At 21.3% G+C, this 14,872-nt stretch overlaps 6 protein-coding genes across 11 annotated transcripts; 2 read left to right on the forward strand and 4 right to left on the reverse strand.

Moving 5' to 3' along the window:
• Positions 1-1,359: 1,359 nt before the first annotated feature.
• Positions 1,360-3,503, reverse strand: LOC102655898 (GPI mannosyltransferase 3). 4 transcript variants are annotated; one of them, XM_026440415.1, is made up of 3 exons: positions 3,416-3,502; positions 2,823-2,906; positions 1,360-2,717 (listed from the first exon to the last, which is right to left on the reverse strand). In XM_026440415.1, the coding sequence occupies exons 2-3, from the start codon at positions 2,830-2,832 to the stop codon at positions 1,525-1,527; spliced, it is 1,203 nt and encodes a 400-aa protein (XP_026296200.1). In that variant the 5' UTR covers positions 2,833-2,906; positions 3,416-3,502; the 3' UTR covers positions 1,360-1,524. The 4 variants fall into 4 exon arrangements, with proteins under 4 accessions (XP_026296200.1, XP_006560669.1, XP_026296198.1 ...); XM_006560606.3 differs by lacking the exon at positions 3,416-3,502 and having other exon boundaries at positions 1,361-2,717; positions 2,823-3,057; XM_026440413.1 differs by having other exon boundaries at positions 1,363-2,906; positions 3,416-3,503.
• A 51-nt stretch (positions 3,504-3,554) lies between these two features.
• LOC727528 (zinc finger BED domain-containing protein 1) lies at positions 3,555-6,751 on the forward strand. Its single transcript, XM_026440412.1, has 4 exons — positions 3,555-5,205; positions 5,335-5,750; positions 5,826-5,980; positions 6,054-6,751. Exons 1-4 carry the CDS (start codon positions 3,922-3,924, stop codon positions 6,374-6,376), a joined length of 2,178 nt encoding a protein of 725 aa, XP_026296197.1. The 5' UTR covers positions 3,555-3,921; the 3' UTR covers positions 6,377-6,751.
• A 1,075-nt stretch (positions 6,752-7,826) lies between these two features.
• LOC102655942 (transmembrane protein 138) lies at positions 7,827-8,789 on the reverse strand. Of its 3 annotated transcripts, none has more exons than XM_006560609.3 (4): positions 8,511-8,789; positions 8,361-8,433; positions 8,105-8,279; positions 7,827-8,020 (listed from the first exon to the last, which is right to left on the reverse strand). In XM_006560609.3, exons 1-4 carry the CDS (start codon positions 8,642-8,644, stop codon positions 7,920-7,922), a joined length of 483 nt encoding a protein of 160 aa, XP_006560672.1. In that variant the 5' UTR covers positions 8,645-8,789; the 3' UTR covers positions 7,827-7,919. The 3 variants fall into 3 exon arrangements, with proteins under 3 accessions (XP_006560672.1, XP_006560670.1, XP_006560671.1); XM_006560607.3 differs by having other exon boundaries at positions 7,827-8,037; positions 8,511-8,781; XM_006560608.3 differs by having other exon boundaries at positions 7,827-8,026; positions 8,511-8,779.
• Positions 8,790-10,208: 1,419 nt separating this feature from the next.
• Positions 10,209-11,866, forward strand: LOC727466 (XK-related protein 6). Its single transcript, XM_026440193.1, has 5 exons — positions 10,209-10,305; positions 10,391-10,720; positions 10,789-11,110; positions 11,183-11,338; positions 11,400-11,866. Exons 2-5 carry the CDS (start codon positions 10,424-10,426, stop codon positions 11,864-11,866), a joined length of 1,242 nt encoding a protein of 413 aa, XP_026295978.1. The 5' UTR covers positions 10,209-10,305; positions 10,391-10,423.
• An 898-nt stretch (positions 11,867-12,764) lies between these two features.
• Positions 12,765-13,414, reverse strand: LOC726176 (dynein light chain roadblock-type 2). The gene is made up of 3 exons (XM_016911654.2): positions 13,231-13,414; positions 13,079-13,157; positions 12,765-13,017 (listed from the first exon to the last, which is right to left on the reverse strand). Exons 1-3 carry the CDS (start codon positions 13,231-13,233, stop codon positions 12,806-12,808), a joined length of 294 nt encoding a protein of 97 aa, XP_016767143.1. The 5' UTR covers positions 13,234-13,414; the 3' UTR covers positions 12,765-12,805.
• Positions 13,415-13,693: 279 nt separating this feature from the next.
• LOC727471 (NAD(P)H-hydrate epimerase) lies at positions 13,694-14,727 on the reverse strand. Its single transcript, XM_001123179.5, has 2 exons — positions 14,664-14,727; positions 13,694-14,570 (listed from the first exon to the last, which is right to left on the reverse strand). The coding sequence occupies exon 2, from the start codon at positions 14,554-14,556 to the stop codon at positions 13,852-13,854; it is 705 nt and encodes a 234-aa protein (XP_001123179.2). The 5' UTR covers positions 14,557-14,570; positions 14,664-14,727; the 3' UTR covers positions 13,694-13,851.
• Positions 14,728-14,872: the final 145 nt, after the last annotated feature.

Here is a 14,872-nt window from a genome sequence, read left to right on the forward strand (position 1 = left end):
AAAAACAATTTTTGTTAAATAAATTGATAAAAGTAAAATATATTATACAAAAATTATTGTATAATTTAATCTGATATTTATAATTTCAATGTATATATATCTCATTTAGTTAGGAATAACTTTATATTTGTCGTGTTATCGAATTAACATAATACGATAAAAAGAATAATCATTAATCTATAATAAGGAAAAAGTATTTAAAATAAAATTTGATATATTTTTAATTGTCGGTCTTTTTTACATCGTTTAAAAATATTTCAATGTAATAGTTGGGTTTCTTATATTTTGTGATGAACAATTCATTTTGGATGCTCTTTTATGATAGAGAAGGAAGGGGAGTGGATTCACCGTTGCACAGAACTTTCTCTCTGACAAGGATTATATCCATACCTTTCGTACACGTAGCCGTACGTAACTTTCAAACCGTCACAAATCACAATACTTCTTCCGCAATGAATTGTTTCTTATATTAAATTATAATGCTATTCGAAATCGGAGAAATTCATCAAACATATGTACATTCCGATAACTCGTTTAAAATTCTTTCGATCGATGAAATGAAGTATAAAATAAAATTTCTAATATGGAAAAACAGCTATGAAGGAAGAGTATCATGATAGAGGAAAGGACACGAGAAGAAGTTGAGAGAGAAAAAGACAGAGCTGGTCGCTGACCCGCTCGGAACGTTGACTCCATGTAGTCAGTCCCCTCTTTATATTTTCTTCCATCCCACTTGCACCATTTTACTGTACCTTCGATTATAGCCACGAGTTACCTTACTTTACTTTGCGATATTTTACCACGTCCGCTTTTCTTTATTCGTGGTTACGACTACTATATTCTTCGACTTAACATCTTATGGATAACATCTTTTCTTCATTTCTCTTCACATTTAATTAATTTCTCTCTCTCTCTCTCTCTCTCTCTCTTAATAATGAGACATGATATACTTTTAATTTTAAAAAAATCAGAAATTTCCATTAGTTTTGTTTAATTTATTGAAAATTATTTGCCAATTGAAATAACAATCTGTTGTATAATTCTATAACTTTATATTGATATTCGCATAAACAATATAATAATTAAATATTTTGTATTGTAAACAAATTGATATTTAATATTATAAAGTAATATTATGTCACAAAAAATCTTTATTCAATTAATATAATTAATATTGAAATCAATATCATTGTACATATAAAGATTCTAAAATTCGAAACTATTTGATATAAATTAATCTTTCAATCAATTCAATTTTTTATCATCAAAAATCGAATAACAATCATTATCTATCTATAAATATATTTTATATTTGCAAATTATGATTTTAATAAAAATTTTTTTATTTTCCTTTCTTATTTTCTATTTATTATATTTGGTTATTACGTTTTATTCAATCCATCATTCAACAAAGTATAAAATTTAATTATTTTTATTTTATAATTTTATTATTTTTATTATTGTATAACTTATAATTATTGTAATAATTTATTCTACTAACTTGAAACTGAAAAATTTATTTGTTCATTTATGTTTATATAAATAAATATATTTTCCATAATTAGATTGTGGAAAATGTGTATAAAAAACTTCCGATAATAATTGATAATGACTTAAAAATCGATCTATTTTTGGTACAATATTATCAAACAATATTATATAATTCGGAATAGTAATATTTTTATTAATATCATAATTTTCAACCAACCATTGCATTGGATTTGTAAAAAATATGTCCGTTTCATCCATATAGTTTACGTTATTAATCAAATTAGGTTCACAAGTTAATATTTTAATAGATACATTTATATGTAAATGACTATATAGAGGAGTAGCATGACATGGAGTTAAAAATAATATGTTGTTTGTATCCTTATTATTAACAATTTCTTTATGAAGAATATTCATTACATCTAATGATCCACGTTGATGTACTAAATTAAAATAAAGACCAGGTAATACATTAGATAATATTAAAAATCCTACAAAAATTTTTCTTGCTGTTTTCATAAATTTCATATTCAAATGGAATGTACAAGAAGTACATATATATATACACATTGGTAAAAGAGGTAATAAAAATCGAAATTCTTTATGAGACAACAAAGAATAAATAGTAAGTGTCCAACATATAACAAATAACATAACTGCTTGATAATGAAAAAAAGATGGGTGTTTCATTATTTGCCAAATACATAATAAAAACACAATATAATAACACCCTAAAAGTACTGGTAATCCACATATAATATACCATAATAAATGTTGCGTACCATATGAATTTCCAATTTTATGAAGTATATTCATACGAAAAAACTCCCAAGGAGAAATGACTAAAACACCATAACAATAAGTATCTAATAATATTGAAGTTATGCAACAAATAATGCATATCACACTATATTGATATATTATTTTCCACTTATTTTGTAAATTTGTACATAAATGATAAAAACATAATGGTAACCATACAACAACAGCAGTAGGTCTAATCATACATAGGAATCCTACAATCCATAAATACTTTATAGTTTTAATATTGTTATCACGCCATGGAAATATTGACAAAGCTATCATAGTACATGTAGTTTCTATAGTATTTATTAATGTACGTGAAGCACAATAATACCAATACCAGTTTATACATAAACTATACAATGTCCATTTGTTTTTAGTCCACTCATAGAATTTGTATTCTCCATAAGCACTGAAAATTGCTTGAAGAATTCGAGGTACAGTTGTTAAAATTATTACATAATCCATACATATCAATGTCAATATTCTATATATGATAGATAATAAAAATGGATAAATATAATTACGAATTTTCATTGTCCACTCCCATGTGAGATATCCATATCCAAATGCTAAATGATGAGCAACTTCTAATGATTGCCAATATTCATCTGGTACATGGGCAGTTTGAACCATAAAGACAGAAAATAACCTCCATAATATTAAATATAAAAATATTTTCATTTTTTTCGTTACATACATTTTTTATAGTTTAAAATAATTCTAATTAAAATTAATATATCGCACTATAAAAATAATAAAAAGTATATATTCTCAACTTTTTATAAAATATAAAACGACGATATGGAATAATACAAATAAAATTTTAGGTTAATTTTCCAAAAATAAGTATTTACTTCATTAAATATTTGTATTCACTTATGTTTTCATAAAATTATATATTTCATAAAATTTCTTTTATTTTTATTAATTACTAATTATTATTAACAATTTTTTTTTATAAAAATTACACTTTTAATAGAATAAAAAAATATTTGACATAACAAGATACTGTTCTTACATTCAATCGAAAAATAATATATTTAATATATTAATATTACTGAAAATATTGTTTATAGTTTTTAATAATCAATATTATCTAAATAGCAAAAAATATTACTTTTTAATTTTTATATAAATACGTTTTTATATTTCATCTAAAGAACAAAATAAAGAATAATCGATATAGATGGCGCTTCATCGAAACTATACTATTTTATGGAATCGATTAGTTGAGAACTCTACGTAGCGATATTTCTTTGAGTAAGTGAACTAAAGTCGATAGCATCGTTACGAGAGGTGGTCGATAACCGATTGTGCATCGTTCTTTTCGAAACGAGAAATTGAAGTTCGATATCTGTGAAATAATTCGTCAAACATTGCTTTGAGATATCGTAGTATTCGCGGTAAATTTGTTATTCCTTTATAACCATAAAAAGACGAGAACGTGTAAAAAGGATTATGCATCTTTATAAACAGATATATTTTAAATTATGCAACAAAAATTTTTCATTTTGACGAGAAAAAACGCTATGAAATATTACAATTGTGAGAAATATTATATATGTATATTTTAATATCTAGAAGATAAGACGTACCGGTACCTATGTATTTTGAATTACAATTATGGAAAATAAACCAATAACATTGCCTAACAACAGAAAATCTGCAACAACAGATGATTCGAAAAGCGAGATGCAAATGGTACTCGCCAAAATGATGGAAGAAAAGTATACTTATACTTATAAAAAATTAGTAGTACCTATGTCAATGAGAAGTATTTACTGGAAATTTTTCGGATTTCCAGCTACAGATGATGGAGATATTCTTACTAAAGTAAAAATTGTTTGCATATTATGTAAAACTCAAATTGCATATAATCGTAATACCAGTAATTTACGTATGCATTTACAAAATAAACATGCTCAAGAACTTTTAGAATTAGAAGCTACTAATCCTCCACGTAGACAAGTACTTTCTCAGGAAACAAAAGAAAGAAGAGCACAAAAAAAATTATTAAAAACAGGTTTAACTTCTACTCAACATATTTATACTACTAATGCAGATGGTACTGTTCAAATAGATGGAGATATTCAATTTGTAACTGATCCAAATGTAAGTTTATCTAATATTGAAGATGATATCACAATTGGTCAACCTTTAAGAGTTATGATTAAAAGTGGTTCTAATATTGGAAGTAATAGTCAAAATGTGGCCTTTCTTATGCCAGAAGATAATTCTATTAATCAATCAAGTATTGATGGAAAAACTGTATCAGATGCTATAGCTGAATTTATTATAATGGATTTACAATTACCAGAAGTAGTAGAAGGACGAGGTTTTCAGAGATTAGTTGCCACTTTACGTTCACCCTGTGAAATTCCAAGTAAAAATAAATTAGAAGAAGAAATTATTCCAAAGATATATGATACTTTTCGTGAATCAGTAACAACAACTCTTTCTTGTATTACAAATGAAGTAGGTTTGACTATTGAAGAATGGAAATCAAATTCTGATGAACGATTTGTTACTGTATCTGTATATTATCAAAACTCTGGTGAACCAGTGTTAGAATGTAAAGTGTTAAGTACTATTCATGCTCCTTTAGATTGGGAGGAATCTCAATGGGGTAACACAATAGATTCTTTATTACTTGACTGGGAATTGAAAATAGAAAGGATAACTGCAGTAGTAGTAGCCACATCTAGAACAGAATTACTGAATGCTTTAACAAATCGAGGATTAACATTAGTTCCTTGTTTACTTTATACTTTACAAGTATGTGCTCAAGCTTGTTTTGAAAGTCCAGAAGTTGCAACTATATTATCAAAATGTAGAGCAGCTATTGGAGCTATTATAAGTCATCCAGCTGCATCAGCAGCATTAGCTATGCAAGAACAATTATTAGAAGTAAGTAAATTTTATTATTAATAAGTCATTTAAATTAATTTATATATATATATATATATATATATATATATATATATATATATATATTTATAATTTTATAACTTTAAAATATATTTAATATAATTGTAGCTAGAAGAAAATGCTATGTTAATGGATTATCCACCTGTATGGACATCAACATATAACATGCTTGAACAAATGGTTTTACGTCGTAATATTGTAACATCAATTTTGGAGAGCATGGAAGGTGTTGATCAAGAAATAGTTGATTTAACAAATGATCAATGGAAAATTGTAGAGGATCTTGTAAATGTACTTGAACCATTTAAAGTTACTATTATGACACTTAGTGAGGAGAAAATGCCATTGATTTCTTTATTAAAACCATTACTCTGGCAACTTGTATCTTCTCACCTTAAAATAAAAGAAAATGATAGTGAGAAAGCAAAATCTTTCAAAGAATCATTATCTGATATGCTTTATGATAGATATGCAGATTATAATGTTACTCTTTTACTTCAAATTGCAACTACTTTAGATCCAAGGTAGTTACATATTACTAAAATAAGTTCTATTTTAAGTGAAAAGAAATATAATTAATATCATATGGTATATACTAGGTTTAAACAATTACCATATGCTACTGAAGAAGACAAAAATTCAGTAGCAACTGATATAAAAGAAATGTTGACAAAATTAATACAAGAAGAATCTGGTGATAATATAAGCATCAAAGTTGAAGAGGAACCTTTAAATAAAAAAAGTCGTGTATCAGGTAAAATTTAAATTATGTAATAATTTTGATTTTTTAAATTTTTAATAAATATACATATTTTAATTATACTCAGGCATGGAATTTTTACTTGGAGGTTTATGTTCAATAAAAAGTGGAATGCCTGCAGAAGAAAAAGCAGATCTTGAACTTGTACAATATCATTCTGAATCTACTGCACCACTTGACTATTGTCCTCTTCAATGGTGGGCAAAGATTTCTGCAAAATGTCCAAATTTAGGAAAATTGGCTTGTAAATATAATTGTGTACCTGCATGTTGTGCACCACCCTCTAGAATTCCAGCAGAAGTGCAAGTTTTATATGATACAAGGCGAACGGCCTTACCTCCTCATTTGATAGATAAGTTACTCTTCCTTCATAGTAATCATACTGTATGAAGAAAGCATTAAGTTCAATTGAATTATAATGTTCATAGCTTTTATATAATCTAAGTTTAAAATGAAACATTTAGGCGAATTTGAACGAAAGAATAAGCCAAATCAGTTACTAATTTAAATTAGTTTTAATATAATATCAATGTATTCCAATTTTATGACATATAATTTATTCAGCTACTGTATAAAGTTTATATTTTTCATTTTTACTTTTATTTAACTTATCAGAATTTTACATTTTCTAAAAGTAAAAATTGAAATCAGAATGTATAAGTTTGTTAAATATCTTACAAAAGAGAAATATATTTATTTTCACAAAAATATAATATTAACTTCATATTTTGAAATTGTACTTCAAATGAAAGAATATTCGGAATTATGAATATAGTCTTGTTTTATTATTCAAATGAGCCTAAGATAATAAAATATCATTAAATTAATAAAAATTCACCAGTCAAAACAGTTGTATAGAATATTTAAAAAACTAAAAAATAATAAAAATTCAATAAAAAGATATAGAAATTAAAAAATAATAATTTCACATTTGCAACACATATGATGTATTATGATATGCTTTACAAAAATTCTTAAATATAAAGCATTGAAAATAAAATATTAATGTTGTAAATATTGCATAAAAATGCAAAAATAAATTTTTTACATCTTTGTATTTTTTACAAAGAAATATTATTAATACTTCATCTAAAGTTAAAATGCGAACATAAAATGATTAATAAATAATTTATAATAAATTTACCTTTATACAGTAAAATGTTAAATTAAGTAACATTGTAAACTTCATATCAACATTCTTTTTATTTCTAATAATAATGATAAAAATGATAAGATACCTTAATAAATAAATTATTTGATAATTTTCCTATTACTTTGTCAGTAATACACTTCAAGTGTATTTATGTGATATTAATTTATATTCTTTAAAAATATTAAAGTAAAGTAAAGTAGTACAAACTTAATATTTTATACTATGAAATAGAATTTATATTATAAATAATACTTGTATTATTGATATATTTTATTGATGTATTTTTATTTGTTTAATGACTTATAATTTAATGGTTAAATGTAATATAATGTTGTATAATATGAATTACATATGCATGTGCTTCTTATTATTTTAAAAATTGATATTTATATTTATAATAAATTGTACAAGACTTTATATTTTATTTTTGTACAGTATCAATATAATTGTAAAAAAATACTATAACAATACATTTTATATTGTATATAAAGTGAATTATTTTAAAAAATACATTTAAAAATATACGTTACTATTGTATATTATATCTACAGCATATCTATCATACTTAATTATTTTTTAAAAATTTAGATTAAAGTAAAAAAAAATTATGCAATTGTATTCAAACAAATTTTATTTTAATTATATTTTTTTTTGTAAACAAAGAAAAAATACTTACTATAACAAAAATCAAATTTCTTTGTTATCTTATGTTTTTCTATTTATTTCAAATGAAAATTTTTTATTAGTTTCTTTATTGTAACATTTAATTATAAATATTAATTATGAAAAAATAAATTGGCTTTGAATCCATGTTGAATTTTCATAGAATCTTGGATCTGCGATTCGAAGAGATGCCCTCTTATAGAAATAATAGTATAAAACTGCAACTTTAATGTAACTAAATATAAAAGAAATTGTAAAAAATAATATATATATTTAAAAAATATGATTGAAAATATGTTTACCTCCTCTATGTAATGAATAGAGTATATGAAAATTTGTAGTCCAATAATATTTGAAAGGTGATGACCAATGCAGTTTAATATCCCATATATGTAAAGTAATGCTTAATACCATATATATAATACATAATATTAATGTTATACGAAATTTTGTATATAATAATTGTATTAATCCTATCTGCATGAAAAGGATATATTTTTTTACAATATTATTTAAAAATTAATTTTTAAATTTTGTTATATTTTTAATAATAATTACCTGAAAAATGTAAGTAGAAAAGAAGTTAACTAGTAGAAGTGTGATAGTCATAACAATACATATATCTTGAGCCCTTAAAAACAAAAATTAAGTTCAATTTATATAAATATATTTATTTTTTTACTACAGTACAAAAGTAAAAAAACATACACATAGAGAATTAATAAATTGATTGAATTTGATCTAGAGAAGCTAGTAAATGAATTAACAAAGATATCAAAAAGTAATATTAAATATTGTATAATTATAATGACGAGATATCTTTTAGTATTTATTGTATTCATTTATTATGAAAAAATAATTCACTGATATAATAAATAATTCATTTAATCAACAATTTTCTTTGTGTTTGGTTATATCTCTATATTCTATGAGTTGCTATGACAACACAAAATAATATATCGCATATATATGTTTTTACTATTAATATACATCTTTAATTAATCATAACATATAATTTTTCAAAATTTTTTATATTATAAAATTTATATTATAAATAAATAATAATTTATTTAAAAAAATTATCTCTACTTTATAAAATTTTATGATATTGATATACATGATAAATTTTGCGATAAAATTGACATATATCATATAAATCAATATAAATATAATAAAATATTCAAATTAATATAGAAAAAAATATATTATGCTAGAATGAAAAATTTATTTAAGATATTAAAAAAAATTATAATTTATTACTTATTAATATTAATTTATTATTATATTAATTCTTAAATTAGAAAACAAAAAAGAATTGCAAAATATTTATATCCATAAAGAATAAGAAAATATTATAATTTGTGAATTAATTAAAATTAATAAAATGTAATATAATTAAAAATTTTGTACGAATTTCGTTCATAATTAATATTATTATGTTCATTAAACATAAATTAATAATTATGGATTTTTTATTTATTTTTTTAAATAGAGAATTAGTGTTTATAACAAATATCTTAAAGACTATCAAAGAAAATATTTATTTAATAAGATTTGAGATTTTATTTATGATTAAGAAATTTAAGAAGACTTTAAAAATTAAAACTCTATACATATTTATTTAATGCAATATATATATATATATATATATATATATATATATATATATATATATATGTATTGTATTATATTATATGTATGTTAAATAAATATAATTTTAAAAATTTCTTTAAATTAATAATATTTCATAAATATAATTTTTGCAAAATATTTAAGTAAAATATTTATTTTTCTAATAACTAATATAAATATAACTAAAATATAACTATAAATATGAAAGTTCTTTAAGTTTTTTTTATTATTCTAATTTTATAATTCTAAAATAAATATTTGAATTAATATTAATATAGAATTTATTTTGTGCTTTAAATTTCATACATTATAAATCTATAGTATTAAAATTATATTGAAATCCCTAACTCTAATATATTTCATATAACAATATATTCAAAGAAAGTGTGTCATGGTAGAATCAATAACAATAATTCGTACACTTTCATAAAAAAAAAACAATTAAATATGTATTTTTTTTTATTTACTTATATATATCTTTTATTTATATAAAGTATCAAAAATAATATTAAATTATTAAATTTCAAAAAGATTATATGTAACATAACACAAAAATATATATAAAAAATTGTATTAAATTTTTAGTGCATTTTTAATTATAACATTTAATAGTATAAATTTATAACAGTATAAATATTCATTATGACGTTCAATAACATATTATATGACATATTAATAAATTAAAAGTAATTGTATTCATTAAAATATATCAAATTATATTATATACTTATTAACTAAAATAAATAAATAAATATATATATATTTTATATTACAGATAATTAATCAAAATAAAAGTTATAACTTTTATATAATATAATGAAAATTCTAAAATGACAACAAAAATTAAGTCTTTATAGTTTAACTCTCTAAGGTTATTTTTAATATAAAAAATATTATAAATTTTGAATAAATCAATAATTAAAATTTATAACTCAATATTTATTATTATTATTTAGATTAAGTTGAAGATTATTTGATGATACATTAATATGGAAATTCAGACTAAACATACAAGACAAATTATTGATATTTTTCCTATATTAGAAATAAATATTGATGATGTAGATGTTCCTTTGAAAAATCCAACTGTATCTTATTTGGATATTTTTTTCCTTATATCTTCAATTCTTATGCATATTTTGGATGTAGCAATTGATATAAATCTTGCAATAAGATATTTATTAGCTGAAAAAATAATATATTTTACATGGACAACTGTTTTTATTTTTTTACCTTCATTTATAAATGTTATAATTAGCAGAAGAATGCAACAACAAGATAATAAGGTAAAAAATTATATTGAATAAAAACATTAATATGATTAAATATATAATATTGTTTTGTTTTTTCTTAGACAAATGAAACATCAGATTCTATTGATCTTAAATGCATATATGCAATGTTATCAAAAAAAGTATATTGTATTATACTTATAGCATTTCAGTTAACACCAGTGTTACGCTATTATCGAACTTTAAAATATGCTCTTAATGCTTGTAAGTTCAACAAACAGAATAATCGTAATGCTCAAAGACGATATTATCTCAAGATGCTTAAAGAAGATCAAGATGTTGCATTATTAAGAGTATCTGAATGTTTTCTTGAAGCTGCTCCCCAGCAAATTTTACAACTAACTATATTATTAAAACATGGCCATAATAATATTAATTTTGAATGTATGTTTATTATATAATTCATTTTATAATATTAATTAAGAGGAATAAAATTAATATTTATCTACATTATAGTTGTTCATCAGGTAGCTAGTATTACTAGTTCACTCGGAAGTATGGGATGGGCAATGGCTAATTATCATCGTAGTATTAGATTGGCTCAACAAGATAAGTTAAATATTAATATTATAGGAATAGTTTTACAATTTGTATGGCATTTCTGTATAACAGGTATGTATATATGATTATTATACAAAAAAATTAAAATGTACTTTTTAAAATAATTTTTCAGTTTCAAGAATATTATCTCTAAGCGTTCTAGCAAGTATTTGGCCAATATATACTATAATTGGTTGTATTTTTCATTGGATAAGTATGACTATTTGGATTATTGTTGATTCTCATGGTATATTAGAATTTTGTAAAGATTCTAATCATGCTCCACATTGTTCCCCAAAAATTAAAGAACGTATTTATTCTATATTATTTTCCATGGTAGTTGGTGTAATACATGTGTTCATATATCTAAATACAATAGATGGTAGTACATTACTTAAACATGTGTTCTTTTATATAATTTGTTTTCTTGAAAATATAATAGCAACTGTTATTTGGATATATGTTTCATCAAATGAAGTTAAAAATTCTTGGTATTTTAATATACTCATTATTTTTTGTATTGTACCATTTTTATTAGGTATAACAGCTATGATTATTTATTATGGTGTTTTTCATCCATCCTTAAAGCATCAAAATTGATAAATATAGATAAATGATTTTTAATTATTTTTATTTACAATATTTTAGCAAAATATATTTAATTTATATATAATTATGTAATTTATTAATAATTATTGTAATTTTCATAAAAGTTGTACAAATATTATTACAAATTAGTAGTATTTTATTATTTTTAACATTTTTATATTAAATCAATTTTCTAACTTTACTATAAATTTTAAAATTGAAAAAATAAAATTGAAATCATTTATAATATAGTATTTGTACAATTTTTATTGTGCTCTCTATAATTTTGTTTATAAAATATAATTATAATATAAAAATCAAATAATAAGCTCAAAAATTATAATAATATTAAATTTAAATATTATAAATCTTTATATATGTATATTTAAAATATTTTATAGTTTTGTAATAAAATATAAATAAATAAAATCAATTATTTTTATAATATCTATATATAAATCTTTTTGAAATGAAATCTTTATGAAATTTTAATATTACATATACATAATCTGTATAAGAATAATAATAAAAAATAATAATAAAAAACATTTAAATTCATTTGAAATGTTACAATAATAAATTGTACAATAATAAATGCTTCTTAAATAAAAATTTTAAGATTTATCAAATTTTGATGAAATAAAAATTTATTTTAGAAACAACAATATGAAGTGTTAATTATAACACAAATGGTTTAACTATATTAATTAAATTACAATTTTAGTTTGAGATTTATATTTATATATAGGTGACTTAATTATGCTTACATTAATTGCTTTGCAGTGCTTGAAACTTTGATAATAATATCAATTTCTACTATTAATTTATAAATTAAAAAATTTTTTATTTAAAATATTAAATATTATATATATTAAAATAAACTATTTAAAAAAAAATAATTTATCAATAATTACCAAAGCATATAATATTTTATATTTTAATTTTTGGTTATCAATCAACTGGATTCTGTATTACTATGAGTATAAATTCTTTATCTGGAGCAACCATAATTTCATGTTTCTTACTACGAATACGTAAGAAAGTAAGATCATTTGTTGGATCCAAATCTCGTACTACAGAGCGTGCTTTATCTGACAGTTGACTTATTAATCCTGCATATTGAACTGTGGTAGTATTATCCAATGTAGATTTGATTGGGATACCTACATAAATTTTTTTTAAGTTTTACATAATAATTTATATAAGATATTAAAGACTATATACCTTCTCCATTAACTACAATTGTTCCAACTACTCCTTTATGTGATTGAATGCGTTTCATAGTTTCTTCTACTTCTTGTGCCTTAGAAAAGATATGTTAACCTAAAGTATTTAATATAATTTATATAAAAATATATTATTTATAATAAACCTACCATTTTTTAAACTTATTAATTTATATCATATATAATATAATAATAATTATAAAATCCGTAATAATTTATAATGAATTTGATATCAATAAAGTATCACTTGGATTGTATCGTCTATTAGTTATTCATATGTTTCTATCTACATTGAAGATATATAGATGTTACTTTCTTAGTATTAACCGCCATCTATAAAAATAATATATACATGTATATATATATATATATATATATATATGAAGCGGTAAATTTAAATTATATACATATATATGAAGCAATATTAAATGAAAAATCTATTATAATATAGATGAAATTTATAAAATAAAAATATATAATAATTTATTTTTAATATTAAAATTTTATTTAGTTTTTGATTATAAATGTAATATATATGTATATATTAATTCAATTTTCTTTGATTTCAATAAAATATAAATTATTAACAATAAAACATTTTGTAAAAAATTATTTTCTTTTAGGAATCTTTCTTTTACTAACTATTTTTTTCGCAATTCTTTTTTAGAAATTTATTTTTAATTATTATATGAATACATATTTGTAATACAATATATAAATTTTTAAATATATTTAATAAAAAAATTATGTAATTAAATTTTATATAAAAAATTAATTTAATAAAAGAATTAAGTCAGTTTCTACATATTCAGGTAGATTAAGATTATATGTTTTTTCTAATTTTTTTGGTACAAATCGACCACCTAAGTAATGATATTTTCCTTGAAACTTTTTAGCACACAATTTTGGTGCTGTTAATGATACAAGCATTTCTGGTTTTATTCCACCTTCTGTAGGTGGTCCATCTTCAACATTCCAACCTGATGGTATATCAATGCTACATATTGGAATAATTGTATTTTCTAATAAACGAATGATAGATATAAATAAATCTTTTACAGGTGGTTTAAAACTAAATCCAAATATTGCATCAACTATAAGACCATATTGATGCAATTGTTTTGAAGCAATATATTCTACATCATTTTTTAACAAAGGAATATCATTTTCAATGCATTGATGTAGCAAATTTTCATATAAAATATTATTTGTTCTTTTTGGATAATAAATTTCAGGAAAATATCCAAATTGTTTTAAGTGTCTAGCACAAACAAGTCCATCACCACCATTATTTCCTGGACCACAACAAATCAAAATCTTATGTACAGAGTTTTTTAGTGATGGATAAGTTCGAGCAATAGCAATAGCACAACTTTGACCAGCAAGTTCCATTAATTGATCAACACTGAATTTGTATTTTTCAAATAAATCTTTATCTATATTGATGCTTTCCGTTTGATTCAAATATTTCACCATAGTGGCATATAATGCTTTTCCAAAAGAGAAAATAAATTTATTATTAGATAAGAAGGGTTTTGTATAACCCTTAATATATAATATCATTTATTAATTTTATTACATACAAATATATAAGAAATAATATTATAGTATATAACCTCTTATAGTATATTAGTTACTTGATTTAATAATATAAATAAATGTTAATCTTATTATAAAATATTGATTATTCTTGTTATGTAATATTTTTTAATAATTGTATATAAAATTATATATGTCAAATTAATTTTATTATATTCTTTAAAATCTTTTCGTAAATTTTATAGTTCGCAAA

Source organism: Apis mellifera, linkage group LG4, assembly GCF_003254395.2.
Source record: "Apis mellifera strain DH4 linkage group LG4, Amel_HAv3.1, whole genome shotgun sequence".
NCBI lineage: Eukaryota > Metazoa > Arthropoda > Insecta > Hymenoptera > Apidae > Apis > Apis mellifera.

Bases quoted from the DNA above. Each gene is read 5' to 3' on its own strand.
- LOC102655898 (XM_016911655.2), bottom strand. From the start codon at position 2,997: ATGTATGTAACGAAAAAAATGAAAATATTTTTATATTTAATATTATGG.
- LOC727528 (XM_026440412.1), top strand. From the start codon at position 3,922: ATGGAAAATAAACCAATAACATTGCCTAACAACAGAAAATCTGCAACA. The intron at 5,206-5,334 runs GTAAGTAAATTT...ATATAATTGTAG, and splicing joins TGCAAGAACAATTATTAGAA to CTAGAAGAAAATGCTATGTT. The intron at 5,981-6,053 runs GTAAAATTTAAA...AATTATACTCAG, and splicing joins TAAAAAAAGTCGTGTATCAG to GCATGGAATTTTTACTTGGA.
- LOC102655942 (XM_006560607.3), bottom strand. From the start codon at position 8,644: ATGAATACAATAAATACTAAAAGATATCTCGTCATTATAATTATACAA. The intron at 8,434-8,510 runs GTATGTTTTTTT...TTTGTTTTTAAG, and splicing joins AATTTATTAATTCTCTATGT to GGCTCAAGATATATGTATTG. The intron at 8,038-8,104 runs GTAAACATATTT...TTTTATATTTAG, and splicing joins CTATTCATTACATAGAGGAG to TTACATTAAAGTTGCAGTTT.
- LOC727466 (XM_026440193.1), top strand. From the start codon at position 10,424: ATGGAAATTCAGACTAAACATACAAGACAAATTATTGATATTTTTCCT. The intron at 10,721-10,788 runs GTAAAAAATTAT...GTTTTTTCTTAG, and splicing joins TGCAACAACAAGATAATAAG to ACAAATGAAACATCAGATTC. The intron at 11,111-11,182 runs GTATGTTTATTA...TCTACATTATAG, and splicing joins TAATAATATTAATTTTGAAT to TTGTTCATCAGGTAGCTAGT.
- LOC726176 (XM_016911654.2), bottom strand. The intron at 13,018-13,078 runs GTATATAGTCTT...AAATTTATGTAG, and splicing joins AATTGTAGTTAATGGAGAAG to GTATCCCAATCAAATCTACA.
- LOC727471 (XM_001123179.5), bottom strand. From the start codon at position 14,556: ATGGTGAAATATTTGAATCAAACGGAAAGCATCAATATAGATAAAGAT.